The sequence below is a fragment of the Odontesthes bonariensis genome, chromosome 10 (assembly GCF_027942865.1).
Source record: "Odontesthes bonariensis isolate fOdoBon6 chromosome 10, fOdoBon6.hap1, whole genome shotgun sequence".
NCBI lineage: Eukaryota > Metazoa > Chordata > Actinopteri > Atheriniformes > Atherinopsidae > Odontesthes > Odontesthes bonariensis.
The window spans coordinates 32,302,962-32,316,577 of record NC_134515.1 but is presented as its reverse complement, the minus strand read 5'-3'; the positions used below and the strand labels follow the sequence as shown (position 1 = coordinate 32,316,577).

At 38.1% G+C, this 13,616-nt stretch overlaps 1 protein-coding gene across 1 annotated transcript; it reads right to left on the bottom strand.

The window, feature by feature from the left end:
* Positions 1-3,617: 3,617 nt before the first annotated feature.
* On the bottom strand, positions 3,618-11,263 carry cbln4 (cerebellin 4 precursor). The gene is made up of 3 exons (XM_075475800.1): positions 10,592-11,263; positions 9,234-9,350; positions 3,618-5,966 (listed from the first exon to the last, which is right to left on the bottom strand). Exons 1-3 carry the CDS (start codon positions 10,856-10,858, stop codon positions 5,769-5,771), a joined length of 582 nt encoding a protein of 193 aa, XP_075331915.1. The 5' UTR covers positions 10,859-11,263; the 3' UTR covers positions 3,618-5,768.
* Positions 11,264-13,616: the final 2,353 nt, after the last annotated feature.

Below are 13,616 nucleotides of genomic sequence, written 5' to 3'. Positions count from 1 at the left end.
ATGGATGGAACTCTGTGTAGAAACACTACTGAAATTCCTGAGCTTGAGATCATTCAGAAAAACAGTGTATCTTTTTTTCTGTGGTCAGAAGAGTCGAGATTAAACATTAATTTGAGGAAAAAATTTAAATGATGTCTGGCTTTCTATACTAAAGATGTACGACTAAAGATCAGAATGATAAAAAGGTGTAAAAGTTGGTATTCCTGACAAAATAGGGGTACATCAGTGTCCATGGCATGGGTGACTTTAAAACATGTGAGTACCATTGATGCAGAGGCATACTGACACACTTTTGAAAATATCGACCCCCTTGGAATTGTTTCCTATTTTTTGTATTACAACCTGTAATTTAAATACATTTTTTTGGTTAGATTTAATGTGATGGACCTACACTAAGTACTACAAATTGGTGAAGTGAAATGGAAGAAAACAAACCTATTTAAAAAATTCTAAAAAAAAATTAAAACTAAAAGTGGTGCATCCACTCCTTTTTTTTTTTTTTTTATTAAGACCCTAAATAAGATCTGGTGCAACAAGTTACCTTCAGAGGTCACATTTTTTGTTAAATTAGGTTACCCTGTTTGCAATCAAAAATGTGTCACGTGATCTCTACAAACCCCAGAGACCCCAGAGTCAGCAGCACCACTAATAAAGAGGCACCACCAAGGTAGTGACACCGTGACGACAAAAAAGAGACAAAATTGTGGAGAGGTATAAATCAGGGTTGGTTTTTAAATAAATATCAGAAACTTTGATTATCCAATGGAGCACCATTAAAACTATCATCATAAAATGGAGAGAATATGGCACCATAATAAAACCTGCCTAGAGAAGATCATCCATCAAAACTCACTGACAGGCAAAGAGGGCACTATCTAGAGAGGCAAAAAAGAGACCAAAGGTAATCCTGAAGGAGCTGGAAAATTCCACAGAAGAGACTGGTGTATGTGTCTATAAGCACACTATGAGTTGTACACTCCACAGAATTGGACTTTGATGGAAGAGTGGCCAGAAAAAAAGCCATTATTTACAGAAAATTAAATAAATAACGCAAGTTTAGAGTTCACCAAAAGGCATCTAGGAGACTCCCAAACATATGAAAGAAGGTCCTCTGGTCAGATGAGTCTGAAATCGAACTCACCCAACTTGAAGGAGCTGGAGCAGTTTGCTTTGAAGTATGGGCAAAAATCCCTGTGGCTAGATGGACTAAGTTCATAGAGACATACCCCGAGAGACTTGCAGCTGTAACTGCTGCTATAAGTGGCTCGTCAAAGTACTGACTTTGGGGGATAAATAGTTATTCATGCTCAGGTTTTCTAGGGATATATATACGTACAAATATTGTATTATTTCTTGTTTGCTTTACAGTGACAAATATTTTTACATCCTCAAGGTTTTTGGCACATTATGTAAATCGAATAGTAAAATCCCCCAAATATCCATTTTTTTTCCAGGTTGTAAGGCAACAAAATTGGAAAAATGTGAATGGAGGGGTAATACTGTATATTTGAATTGTGGAAAGACAGGTGCTACCATCAGGATGATGTCTTTTCCCAGGAGGGATTGTTTCAGCAGGACAATACCAGGCCTCATTCTAGAAAAAAGTCATAGCAGCATGGCTTCATAGACAGAGTTGAATAGAATAGAATAGACTTTATTGTCATTGCACACCAGGGTACAACAAAATTGTAGGTGCTCCAAATAAGCTATTGCACTGAATAAAACATACATAAACAAAAAGAGTAAGGTAAACTAATTATGCAGATTGATCATTGATTATGGCCTGGATGCCCCTCTTCATCTGCCATGGGTTGTTGTCCATCAGATAGCCCTCCATCTTCCACCTATACGCTTCCTTTGCCTGTTGGATGTCTCTCCTCAGGTTGGCCCTGGCAGTGCTGTACAGAGAGCTGTTCCTCATCCTGAAGGCTGAGTTACAGGCTCTGATCAGGGCCTGTACTTCACTAGTCATCCAGGGTTTAATGTATGGAAAAACCCAGATGCGTTTATTGACTGTCACATTTTCCATACAGCACTTTATGTAAAAAAGAACAGTCTCTGTGATTGCCTCGAGGTCCTCATGTTCAAAGATGTTCCACTCTGTGCAGGCAAAGCACTCCTGTAGCTGAAGGAGAGCATTTTCAGGACAGATTTTGATGATTTGTGTGCTTGGGTTTATTTGTCCTCTGAGGGGGATGTAGGCCAGTAAGAGGAGCAGAGAGTAATTGTCCAAGTTGAGAGAGGAGCATATAAGCATGCTTGCTATTAAAAAAAATGATCAAGTGTCTCATTCCCTGTGGTAGGACATTTGACATGCTGGTGTAATTTGGGGAGTACAGTTTGTAAGCATGCTTTGTTGAAATCCCCCAAATCCCCCGATTATCTGGACGCCTTTCAGGATGGGAAGTCCAGATCTGTTTCCAACTGAAAAAGTATAGAGCATTATGAAGTGTCATGAAGAGTCAGACAACAATCAAGGACTGTTGAGCTGCTGAAATTTTGTATTAGGCATGAATAGACACAGACATTTTTGCAAATTAAACAATTAGTACCCACAGTTTTCAAACAATGCCTCTCAAATGATTTTTAAAAAAAATATTTTTTATTATTTTCATTATTTCCTATTTCTGGCATGAAATTCTAGATTTGTTTTCCTTTTCTAAATATATTGAAGTTAGTGAAGATGCTAAAAATATTTTTGGACTTCTAATGAAGGTTCAAACAAATACAAAAAAATTTGCATTTCAGAAACTTTCCTAACCTTTTTGGAAATGGGGTTTGTACATCACTGTCAGCAATGAAGAGAAATGTAATATTAGCCTTAATTTAGATACTAAGATCTATGGAAACTGCACACTGCAGTCTCCACAGATCTATTAGATCCTGATTTATCAGTTCCATAGCTTTTGAAAAATCACTAGATGGATACATTTTTTTTAAAAAGCACATTTTTATTTATAATTTAATGCCAGAGTTCTTAAATACATTAATACATCAATGTTAAACGATGTTTAACAAAAAACATTTGCAAATCAAGTTAAAACTCTGAAATCCATGGATTCACATTTTGTTAGTATATAAATAAAAAAGTAAATCGTAAAAATAATCAACTACTGAAGCTGTAAGTATTTTAGCAGCACTATCCACCTCCAACAGGCATTGTGACTCCACCAGTGCTAGCAAACACAAATGTCAATTTAACTTATCACAATCTTGTGGTGTAACACTCAGCTTGGGTTTCTTGTGCAGCTGTTGTATGATGTCTGACATTATAAATTGTCTGGAGACTTGTCGAGCGGTTCATTATTTCATTCCCACCTTTACCTGAAAGCCTATTTCTGCTCAGTGTTCCCTCTCTAGTTCCATATGTTACAGTACCAAGGACAACTCGGTAAATGATAAAGATATTTGAATTTGTATAAACAAATCTGATGTGTAGGAAGTGTCAAGCTGACGAGTGGATGAATTATTGTCTTTGGGTAAAATTACATGTATATAGGGTTTCCAAGGTTGACTTGAACAATGCAGCTCCACAAATGCGCCAGCAGTTCTCAATGCAGTAAGAGGAAAAACACTAGACATGAAGAGTGGACCATCAAATACTGTGACTCCTGAGCTGAAGATCAACAGATAAGAAGTTTATTAATTCCTCAGTTATCCCACACTGCCCAGAAGAGGCTGCATATGCTTACCAAACATGAATTCCCAAATGAATCTGTGTGTTCTAAGCAAGTTCACTAACAGAGGTCCATATAAGCCCGTTACACTTTACTAAGGTCCACAAACCAGGAGTTGAATTGTGTTAGGTCTGTTATAAATACAAAACTAATTTTGTTTGCGTACCACAAATTCAATATAAGCAAATACACTTTCAGAGAAAAGTAATGCAACTTGAAATTATGTGTTTCACCAATTCAATAAGAAGGAACATTTATATTGATCTATCTGTTAAGGTGCAAAATAGGGAACATCACATTTGTTTGCCTCAATTATCAACCTTTAAATAAAAAAATCTAAACTGACAATGTACAGCTTTTGTAACACTGTCCATGGTAATGTTGAAGCACTCACAGTAAAGCTTATCTGGTTAATGTTCAACCTAAACACAAAACCGTGTTCTTTCCATGCATATGTCATAATTCATTTATCTGGCCCCCAGGAGGCAGCATAAACCTTAAAAACACCTTAAATAGAGCACTGCCATAGACTGCAAACCTAGAAGTTGAGAATGTGAGCTTGTCAGCAGAAACCTACCTTTGGAATAATGACGAATGCTTGAGAGCAACAGCCAAAATGTTTGTGCTTCTGATGCTACATCAGAGCATTGGCTACCCAAATTATTATGGATTTTGGATATCTGAGCTAGCATCGTCCTTAACACTTAGACGATGGTTTCAGGGTTGTATTTCAGCAATGCAACTAAAGTCTACCCAAGGAGGAGGTCCATTCTCATCAAAGTAAAAAAGGACTACAATCAGACACCAAGCATACTGCAAACTGATATTGCAGATATCTGTTTAAAAATGTAACGTTTTCTGATAAGGTAAAATCACTGCTAGTTTATCAAAAACAAAGTATCACGGTCAGCAGGGAGCCATGATAAATAGCAGTATAGATTGATATATGACAAAAAAAACATACAAAACACTCTTTTCCATGTCTTTTTTCATTTTGTGCCTCTTTAGATGAAACCAGGTTCACACCACAAGATTTCAACCTTGATTTCCACATTGCTGACAAATAATCAAGGTGGCAGAACGATCTGAGATAAATCTGTGGTTCGTTCAGTGATCACTAAATGCATGTGTGATAGCTTAAAAGATGTTCTTTTTTTAGGCTTACTGCTAGTCTCCATCAAATATATATGCTACATATTTTGGAGAAATTGGTAGGGGAGGAGTTGGTGAGTGAGCTGTATTTGAGGAACCATGGCCAGAGAGACTGAAAGTGACAGGGTCAATAGGTGGGATACCCAGAAGATCCATCCATCCATTTTCTATACCCACTTAAGCCAAATAGGCTGGAGACTATCCCAGCTGTCACTGAGTGAGAGGCAGGGTACACCTTAGAGAGGTGGTGAAACTCCAGAGGCTATTTATATAATATTGTAACATCACTGACAAAATTACTTGTCATCATTACAGCTTGAACTGTTTCATAAAGATCAGTCAGACAAGTCATTGTAGTGCATCACCCCCTGTTACCAAACACTCATGTATAGTGAACCTGCTTCAGACTTCAAAACTTCCAATTACAAGATCAGCATGTTATGCAATGTAAACAACACAACATTCAAAGTCATATACCAACTGGTACGGCCAGTATTTAGCAATGTGTGTACTTTGATGATGACAAGTTCCACAGATATTCCAGACAAACAGTTTGCACACAAAAAGACACATGTAATTGAATGCAACAGTTGTCAAGAAAAACTGTATTCTAAGCATATTTCAACAAGTCAGAGTGTGAAGGGTGCTTTTGGGGTGTGTTAGTGTTCCTCTCCGGGGCTGCTTGAGTGACAGGAACATATGGTAGCGATAGGGAACATTTCAAGTCTCTTTCATCTGGACAGGGACTCTGCACCCCCACAATTTGAACAGTCTCCGAAGTCTTACTTCCTCTCTATGTTTTTATCCGTTTCTTTCTTTGCTTTTCTTCTCTCAGCCAGTGGGCAAAATCCAACATATGCAGCAGCAATGTTTTGATTATACTGTGACAACACATTATGAAGAAGTCAGTAAGATTATTTTTTATCTTTTTTTTCTATTTTACAGAGGGAACACAAGAAAGCCAGAAAATGTTGAGTACTGCCATCCACCAACTAGATTTCCCTTCTCCAGCTTTAGGTAGACTTTGTCCTCTTTTTCAAGGTAAAGAAGAACTCCATTGGTGGCAGCCTCACGAGTGACATCTTTGTCACCTGCAAAGGCGGAGATGACTGGTTTCCCATTCAGCATCAAGTTCACCTGGATTATCCAAAAAATGATAAAAGTTACTGTGAGTGCAGGAAAGAGATTGTCAAATATGTTTAAGCATAAATGATCACATTATCACATAAAGAAAGAAACATTTGAAATTGCAAATTTCTAATCGCTAAGGGCTGTAAATTGTAGTGTTCCTGAAACAGATCTGAAAATGCAGTCTTTTTATCACCCAAGCAGAAACAACGAGAAGCGAGAAGACTTTAGCCTCCTCATAAGTCACCATTTCTGTAGCTGATAAAATCTTTCCCACAAAATCTACTTGAGGTGAGTCCTTTGATATAAAACTAAAAAATTCTAAATCACACATAGTATTAACTGGGCAAATCAACCTAGGTTTGTCTATGATTGATGAAACAGGCTAGATGTAACTTAACTGTGCACTCTGGAGATACAGAATATTTTCATCTCTTCACAGCTGTGGACCTAGCACACAAAACAACTCAAATTTACTGTCCCGCATGCAGCTCTTTGTCTGATAATCCCATGTGTCTCTGAGAAAGGTTTATAGAACTTCACTGACCAGGTGTTGACCCTCAGCTCTCCATGGTCAACATGGTTCTTCAAGTAATCAATTTACACAGTGCAACTCTGATAAGTCCTGTTCTATTAAAAATCAGTCTGACTTTTGAGTCCTTGACTGTTGTACAAACTGTTGTATCCAGAGAAGATGCATTAGTAGGACAACAACAAGGTTAGCCAGCTAAATGTTAAGACACATAGATGAAAGCTTTTCTACTGTTTATAATGTTGCATTTGCTGATGCAGGATTGAATGAAACATCTCCAAACCTGGGGAAAATTATTGTATTTAATTTGACTGTTAAAGGTAGGGTACGAGATCCTGGATTTTGAGTCCAGCGAAGCTGCATTTTGAAAATACACAGGTAAAAAGTCCCAACCCTTTTCTTCACTTTCCCCCCGAAGGCACGCCTCTAGAGTACATGAACGCGCACGAGCACGAAGGTGCACGAGCTCTGTTCTGACAGCAAGCATCGATCGTTGCCGTATTTAGTATTTAGTATATGATAACTATACGTTTAATAATGCTAGGTGCTAGCCAAGCTGGCTCTAGTTTAGCTTCCTGCCAAGCTTCTGGACGCGTAATTCGTTCACAGAGCAGGGTACGCGCACAGGTGGAGGGAGGGGGAGGGGGAGGGAGGAGCAGATTGCAGTTTGATAAGACGGCATCAGAATCCAATCATTGTTAACGGTCCTTTCAGTATGATTGGATAGTGTTTTTCCTAGATTGTACTTTCTAGAGGCCACTAAAACTTTTCATATTTGTGTCAAAACTTTTAATTAATTGGTTGCAATGGGGGTGTGAAGAGTATTTCAAGCAATATGTAAAAAAATGTTCCAGAAAAAGATCCCCTACCCCACCTTTAAGAACTTTGGTCAACTTAGTCATTTTTAAATGTGCTCTACAAATCAAATTTGACCTTTACATTGACCTTAGACCTATGCACAGTACAATTTCCTATGTACTTATTTTACTTGTCTTCTCTTGTTTTAACTTTTACACTGTTCACTGTGTTAAGTCCAGTCACTGCCCTGTCATTTCCCCCCTCCTTTTAAAAACATTTTTCAGTGGCTACATATATTCACCAAAGACTCATGTTAAACTTTAGAAACTTAAAAACATGGCTATGGTTAGGAAATAAAAGACTTGGTTAAGGCAAGGGCAAACAACATAATTTCCTTTAAATATGCAACTCACATCACGTGCAAGTTTCTTGAAAATTGTCATGTCATGAGGTGCTCCTCCTGATGAATGTACAGTACTGTGCAAAAATCTTGAGCTGCCTATCATTTTCATATATAGTGCCAGGAAAATGGGAGAAGGTGCAGCAATGTACTAAAACGTATGTTGCCATCAAGGGAAATACAGTGTACAGGCCAAAAACAGAGTATGTAAACAAGCTTGAAAGTCAATATTTGGTATGAGCACATTTATTCTTCAACATGGCTTGAACCCTCTTAGACAAGGTTTCTTGTAATTTCTTTAAGTAGTCTTTAGGATGACCCCACACTGCTGTTGATACAATGATGTTGAGGTCTGGCCTCTTAGGAGGATTTGATCTGTCACTGATTTTCAGTCCAGTTATTGTGTAATTTGGTATACCTCAGCCTTTTTTCCCCCCCTGTATCTCTTCCTTATCCCCTTAATGTCCTGCTCTATCTTTGGTAGAGCACATTTTTTAGTTACAATAAATTATCTAAAATTTGAAGGAGTAAGCCTGCCTTAGCCATCTCAACTATTCGACTAAGTTATGCAAAGCTAAAAGTTTGTAACTTATTTACTATTACCTTTTCAATTTTGATACTTTCACAATGATGCAATATCTCAATAATTTTACATTAAAAAAACAGATTGTTATCAAACTTGTCTCAAGGAAATAACAAAAAGGCAGGTAATAATATATTTTTTTTCTCAGTGGGGCCATTAAATGTTAAAGAATGGCTTCTTGACAGCCTCCCTTCCATGGAGATAATTTCTGATGAGGTTTCAGTGAACACTAGATGGATCAGCTGAAAGGTCAGATGGATCTTTCAGGTGCTTTGTCTTCGTTGGATTTTTTCCAGTTTCTTAAGGACATCACTTTCAGACACTTTACATTCAGTTTTCTATCTTTTGTCCTCCACTTGTCCAAATTCCTTTTATTTTGTAAGACCACATTGCACAATATGCTGATATATGAGAAGTTTTCAGCAAATGGATACATAAGGATTGTAGACATTGTCTGTTATTTGGGTTCTTAGAAACATAAAATAGCAAAAATGTTTCCGGTTATTGGTCTTACTTTTTCAATCCCAACCAAAGAAACTAGACCTCAAGAAGAAAGAAAAACTCCACAATTCAGTACTTCATAGTTCTCAGTCTTCTCTGGAATTACTTTCAAACCTGTATGATATGTTTAGAAGCTAAAGTGGTTTTGCGTAACTTGGACTTTGACAGTTGAATGAGTGTCAGGGTACACTCTTTAAAGTTTTGTTCTTGTTTAAGTTTTTAATAGAAATTTAAATTATGCCAGTACTTTTATATCATTTGAGAAATTTGGGTTAGAGTCCAAAGAAATGTATTGGAGTTTTGAATGTATTGAATGTTTTCAGGTATTGCCACACCAATAATTTCAATTATATTCACTAGAGATGTTCAGTCTTAATCCAAGAAAAGTATGGTTAAACTCAATCAACAGTACAGGTATGTAAAATGAATAACAACAAATAATTGATAATAATGAATACATACCTGTATGGTTTGGCTCTGATACACTTTAATCACATGGAAGTTAAAACTGTAGACTCCTTTTCTTGGGGACAGAAATACTGATTCAAATGTGAAGTAATTTCCAATATTTACAAGAACCTGTGAGAAGAAACAAAGACAAAAAAAACACATTGAGACAAAAATGTTTATGTATTGAGTGGCTCAATAAAGGCTTTAATTTCAAAGGGGATTTGGGATCAAATATTGAAATACGAAGTCAGCTGTGCACAATTCATTCCTGTGACTAACAGACCCTCCTCTGGATCAGACACAAACTGAGTGTGACACATTTTCCAAATCATTTGAGTTGACTTCTCAATGGACTATCCAAAAAACCCAGAACCAAATTTTTAAATAAGGTGTTTTTGGACAACTTACACGGGTGGCAACAAAAGATGATTTCTTTCATCTTTTCTTTTTCTTTTGTTTTGTTTACCAATGTATTACACTGACATGACTGGGCCTGAAAGGAATCACACACTATCTTCATGGTACTTCCACCACTAACACATGCAGAATAACTTAATGATAATTATGGACTTGATAAATAAATAAATTGTCTTGCTTTTGCATGCTAAAAAGTATCTAACCTGAATATGTCAGTCAGCATATTCAGCATAGCACTTACCACAGCCTCAGGGCGTCACTAAAAGGTTTTCAGCACACTGCAGTCACTTTAGAGCGACAGTATAGAATAAAATGGAAAGTAAACTCTTTGGAGTGTAATTGATGAGGGGAGCAAAGCTAGGTAGCAAGCTCTTCTTGTTACCTGCAATCTCGCACACTTGAATCGCACCTGTTCAAACCCACTGTCGATTCACTTTTGACAAATGTTTTCATAGCAACAGCCTTTCCATCCCTCACACCAATCAGATCACTTGCAAAGGATCAAGATGATGCCATTCAAAGGAGAGGGCAGAGAATCAATTAAGTGCTGTAGATAAAACGGGGTGGGGTGGTGACACCTGATCTCTGCCCACCGACGCATGACTAATCAGATTCTTACTGTTTGGGGTGTTATTTGATTTGTTTGGGTGTCTGTGCGCGTACAGCAGGGTGAGCGCGTGCGTGGTGGAGGGTCGCTTGAGGCAAAAACGATTAGTACGTGTGCAGGCGCTGCAGGATGCCCGCCCTCTAGACGATCCAGTCACTTTCGGACCTGCATGCGTGAAATTTGCGCGCACGAACAGAATAAATGTCAAACTAAACTCTAGGGAGCAACGCCACTTAAAACTGCAATGATATGTTAATGCGAAACGTGGGAAAGATTAATTAAAAGTGGCATTAAAAGGTTTATTTAACCACTTTTTGAAATTAGTATTCATAAAAATGGTTCTAACCTGATCGAAGTAGATTATTCTTGTTTTGTTGCTCATCTCTGACGGCTCGTGGTTGTTGCTCCGAACAGCAGAGAACGCCACCTTAGAGTTAGCGGCGCGCACTGAGATGCCGAGCGGTGAGGATGAAGCCCTCCAGTCCGTGGCCGGATTGGAATCGCACACAACGAGGCATTTACCCTCAAGGACGATCGGTTCCGTGTCGTTCTGAGCTCTCACGACCTCGTAGACCACAGTCCAGCTGAGTATCAATAAGAGTGAGTTCACCATGGCGTTCTTTTTGTTCCAACTGTGGCAGCTTCGATTTGAAAAGAGAGACCGTCTCCTGCACCGCACAAGTTTCCGAGTCCCTCCACTGGTCTCCCCTGCCGCAGACGCGTCTGACGCTGTAAAATGTTCTTATTGGTTCTAGAGATGAGCCATATCCGAGAAAAACAACAGCTAGAAAAAAACCTTAGTAACTAAATCTTCATGTGCGAACAAACAAGACACACAGAAATCACCGGCAGTAGTTAACACTTGTCATTTTCGGGTGTAATTTACTCAAAATTGGTAGAAGAGACAAAAGTAGATCACACACGATTCTGTTTGGAAGAGGAAGAAGGGAATCAGTCCATAAATCGTCCATAGCCTTCACCCCCACTCCACATAACGAGTCTGAGAGCAGCTGTTCCCGCAGTGATGTGCTGGGTGTGCGCGCTCAGACATCCAGTTTACGCACGCACGTATGACAGAAATATAATTACCTGCTTCCGAATAAATTTACCAAAACCTAGATTACATTCTGTTACATCAAAAATACAAGCCAACCGTACTATGATTTCGTAAACTGACAGTGTCAATTGTACTATATAAATGTTCACAATATCGATAGTCAAGTCTCTTTTGGAAAATCCAGACATAAAGCCGGGATAGAATTATTCTCTAATGCTTATCTGAGGCTGTCCTAGTTTAGACTCTGTATAGTTATATAAAATCTCATGAATCCCTTTTTGTGAAATATTCCTGCCACGCAAAATGGACATTTACATCAGCACCAAAGTAAAAACAAGAACTTTTAAGCTAGAGTTCCACCCCGAGAACTTCCTGTCTACTATTCTCTCTAACTTAGTGACTCATCACAATCTCCCTGCTCAGGTGGGCTGAAAACTGTTTGTCTTAGTTTGACTTAAAGGGTTGTGATGTATCAGAGAAGTCAGAGGGGGAACCTTTAAATGACATCTTGCTGGCATCATAGCATCCAATGCCGTCTTTAATCTGTTGCGAAAAATGAATTAAAAAACAACAACATGGGGTTCTGTCGTTCATCACTCTTACCACTTTTATCTAGGAGTTATTTCCTATGGCTTTCTTTCTTTTTTGTCAGGTCTTTCTCAAAGGGGAAATTAGTTTTTTTAAAACCTGGACCTTATTCCTGGCATGAAATACGTTCATCTACTCACCGGTAACAGTTTGGTGAAAGTCGGCGTCCTTCAGACGATATAGATCACTCGTATATCCATATAAAATGAAGTGAACAGGGCAAAGACAATACAGCCTCTAAATAAGGCATTATCAGTCTTTATTTCACCAATACTTTAAGCGAATGAATGACTGAACGCGTACTATTGCACTGTTTTTTTTTTCAAATGTGTTTATTTGGTTTTTCTTTAAAGAACAATGAGAACAATGCAAATGTAAAACGTAAAAGCGAGACATTTGCACACTCACATACACACAAAGACACACCCACACACACAAAAAATAAATAAAATAAAAATAAATAAACAAGAAATAATTCAATGAAAGGTACAAACAATGGTACAGGTAGTAGATTGTATGGGAGTTTCTTACACCAGTTTCAGTTCAAATAGCAGTATTCCGTTCAGATTCAGTTCAAAGTAGAGGCAGTGGATGCCAGTCCAGCGCCAAAAGAAATTGAGGACCTCCAACAAATTCTAGAAAGGATGACCACATATCTTCAAACACAGAGTATTTTCCTTTCATTGAGTAAGTAATTTTTCCATTGGCAAAACTTGTACAATGTTCTCAAGCCAACCTTTCACACTCGGACTCAATATAGATTTCCAGCCTTATGTTATTGTCCGTCTGGCCTGTAGTAAACAGAGGGTGACCATCTTCCTGTTGGCTGAGTTGAGCTTAATGTCCTTAGGGAATAGTCCTAATATACACAGTTTAGGACAGATAGGGAGGCCCGTCTCAGTTATAGAAGCAAGTACTTGAATAACCTCTTTCCAGAAGGTTTGTAACTTTGCGCACGACCAAAGACAATGGATGAGTATGCCTTTACATGTTTCACACTTAACACATACATCAGGAGTGTTAACACTAAAGTTGTGTAGCACCTCAGGTGTTATATAAAGCCTCATGACCCACTTATATTGTATAAGTTTGAGACCAGCAATACATGTTTGTGTTTGTGATTTCTTGCATACAGTTTGCCATTCAGTCTCAGTTATCTCCTGTTTCAGGTCAATACACCATGCAAGTCTCTTTTCCTCAGAGGATTCTGGGGTCCCAAGTAACAGTGTCTGATAAAACATGGAAATAACCCCTCTTTGTCGCATACACACAGCAATATTTTCTACTGTGGATAGTTTGGGTAAAGAGATATTCTTTTGTGCCTTATGAATAAAATCTCTGATTTGTAGGTATTTGAAAAAATGTTTAGCAGGCAAATCAAACTTTTGCTTGATTTTTTTCAAACGACATGAACACTCCATCATGAAAGAGGTCTGCTATTTTGGCAATACCTTTATCCGCCCAAAGTTTAAACCCCTTATCCATTGTTGCAGGTGGGAAGTTCTCATTTCCCCAAATTGGAGTAAACGGTGATAACTTAGAAATGTCACTCAAGTATTTATGAACCTCATGCCACACATATTTCTTACAAAGGGATTGTCTGTGGATTTCTTAAGTTTCCCTGGTCTTGCAGAATATAGGTACAGCTGAAGAGGTAAGTCGGTAGATGTAAATCTCTCTATATCCACCCAGGAAAGGCTTAAATGAGATTTAAACCAAAAAGAGG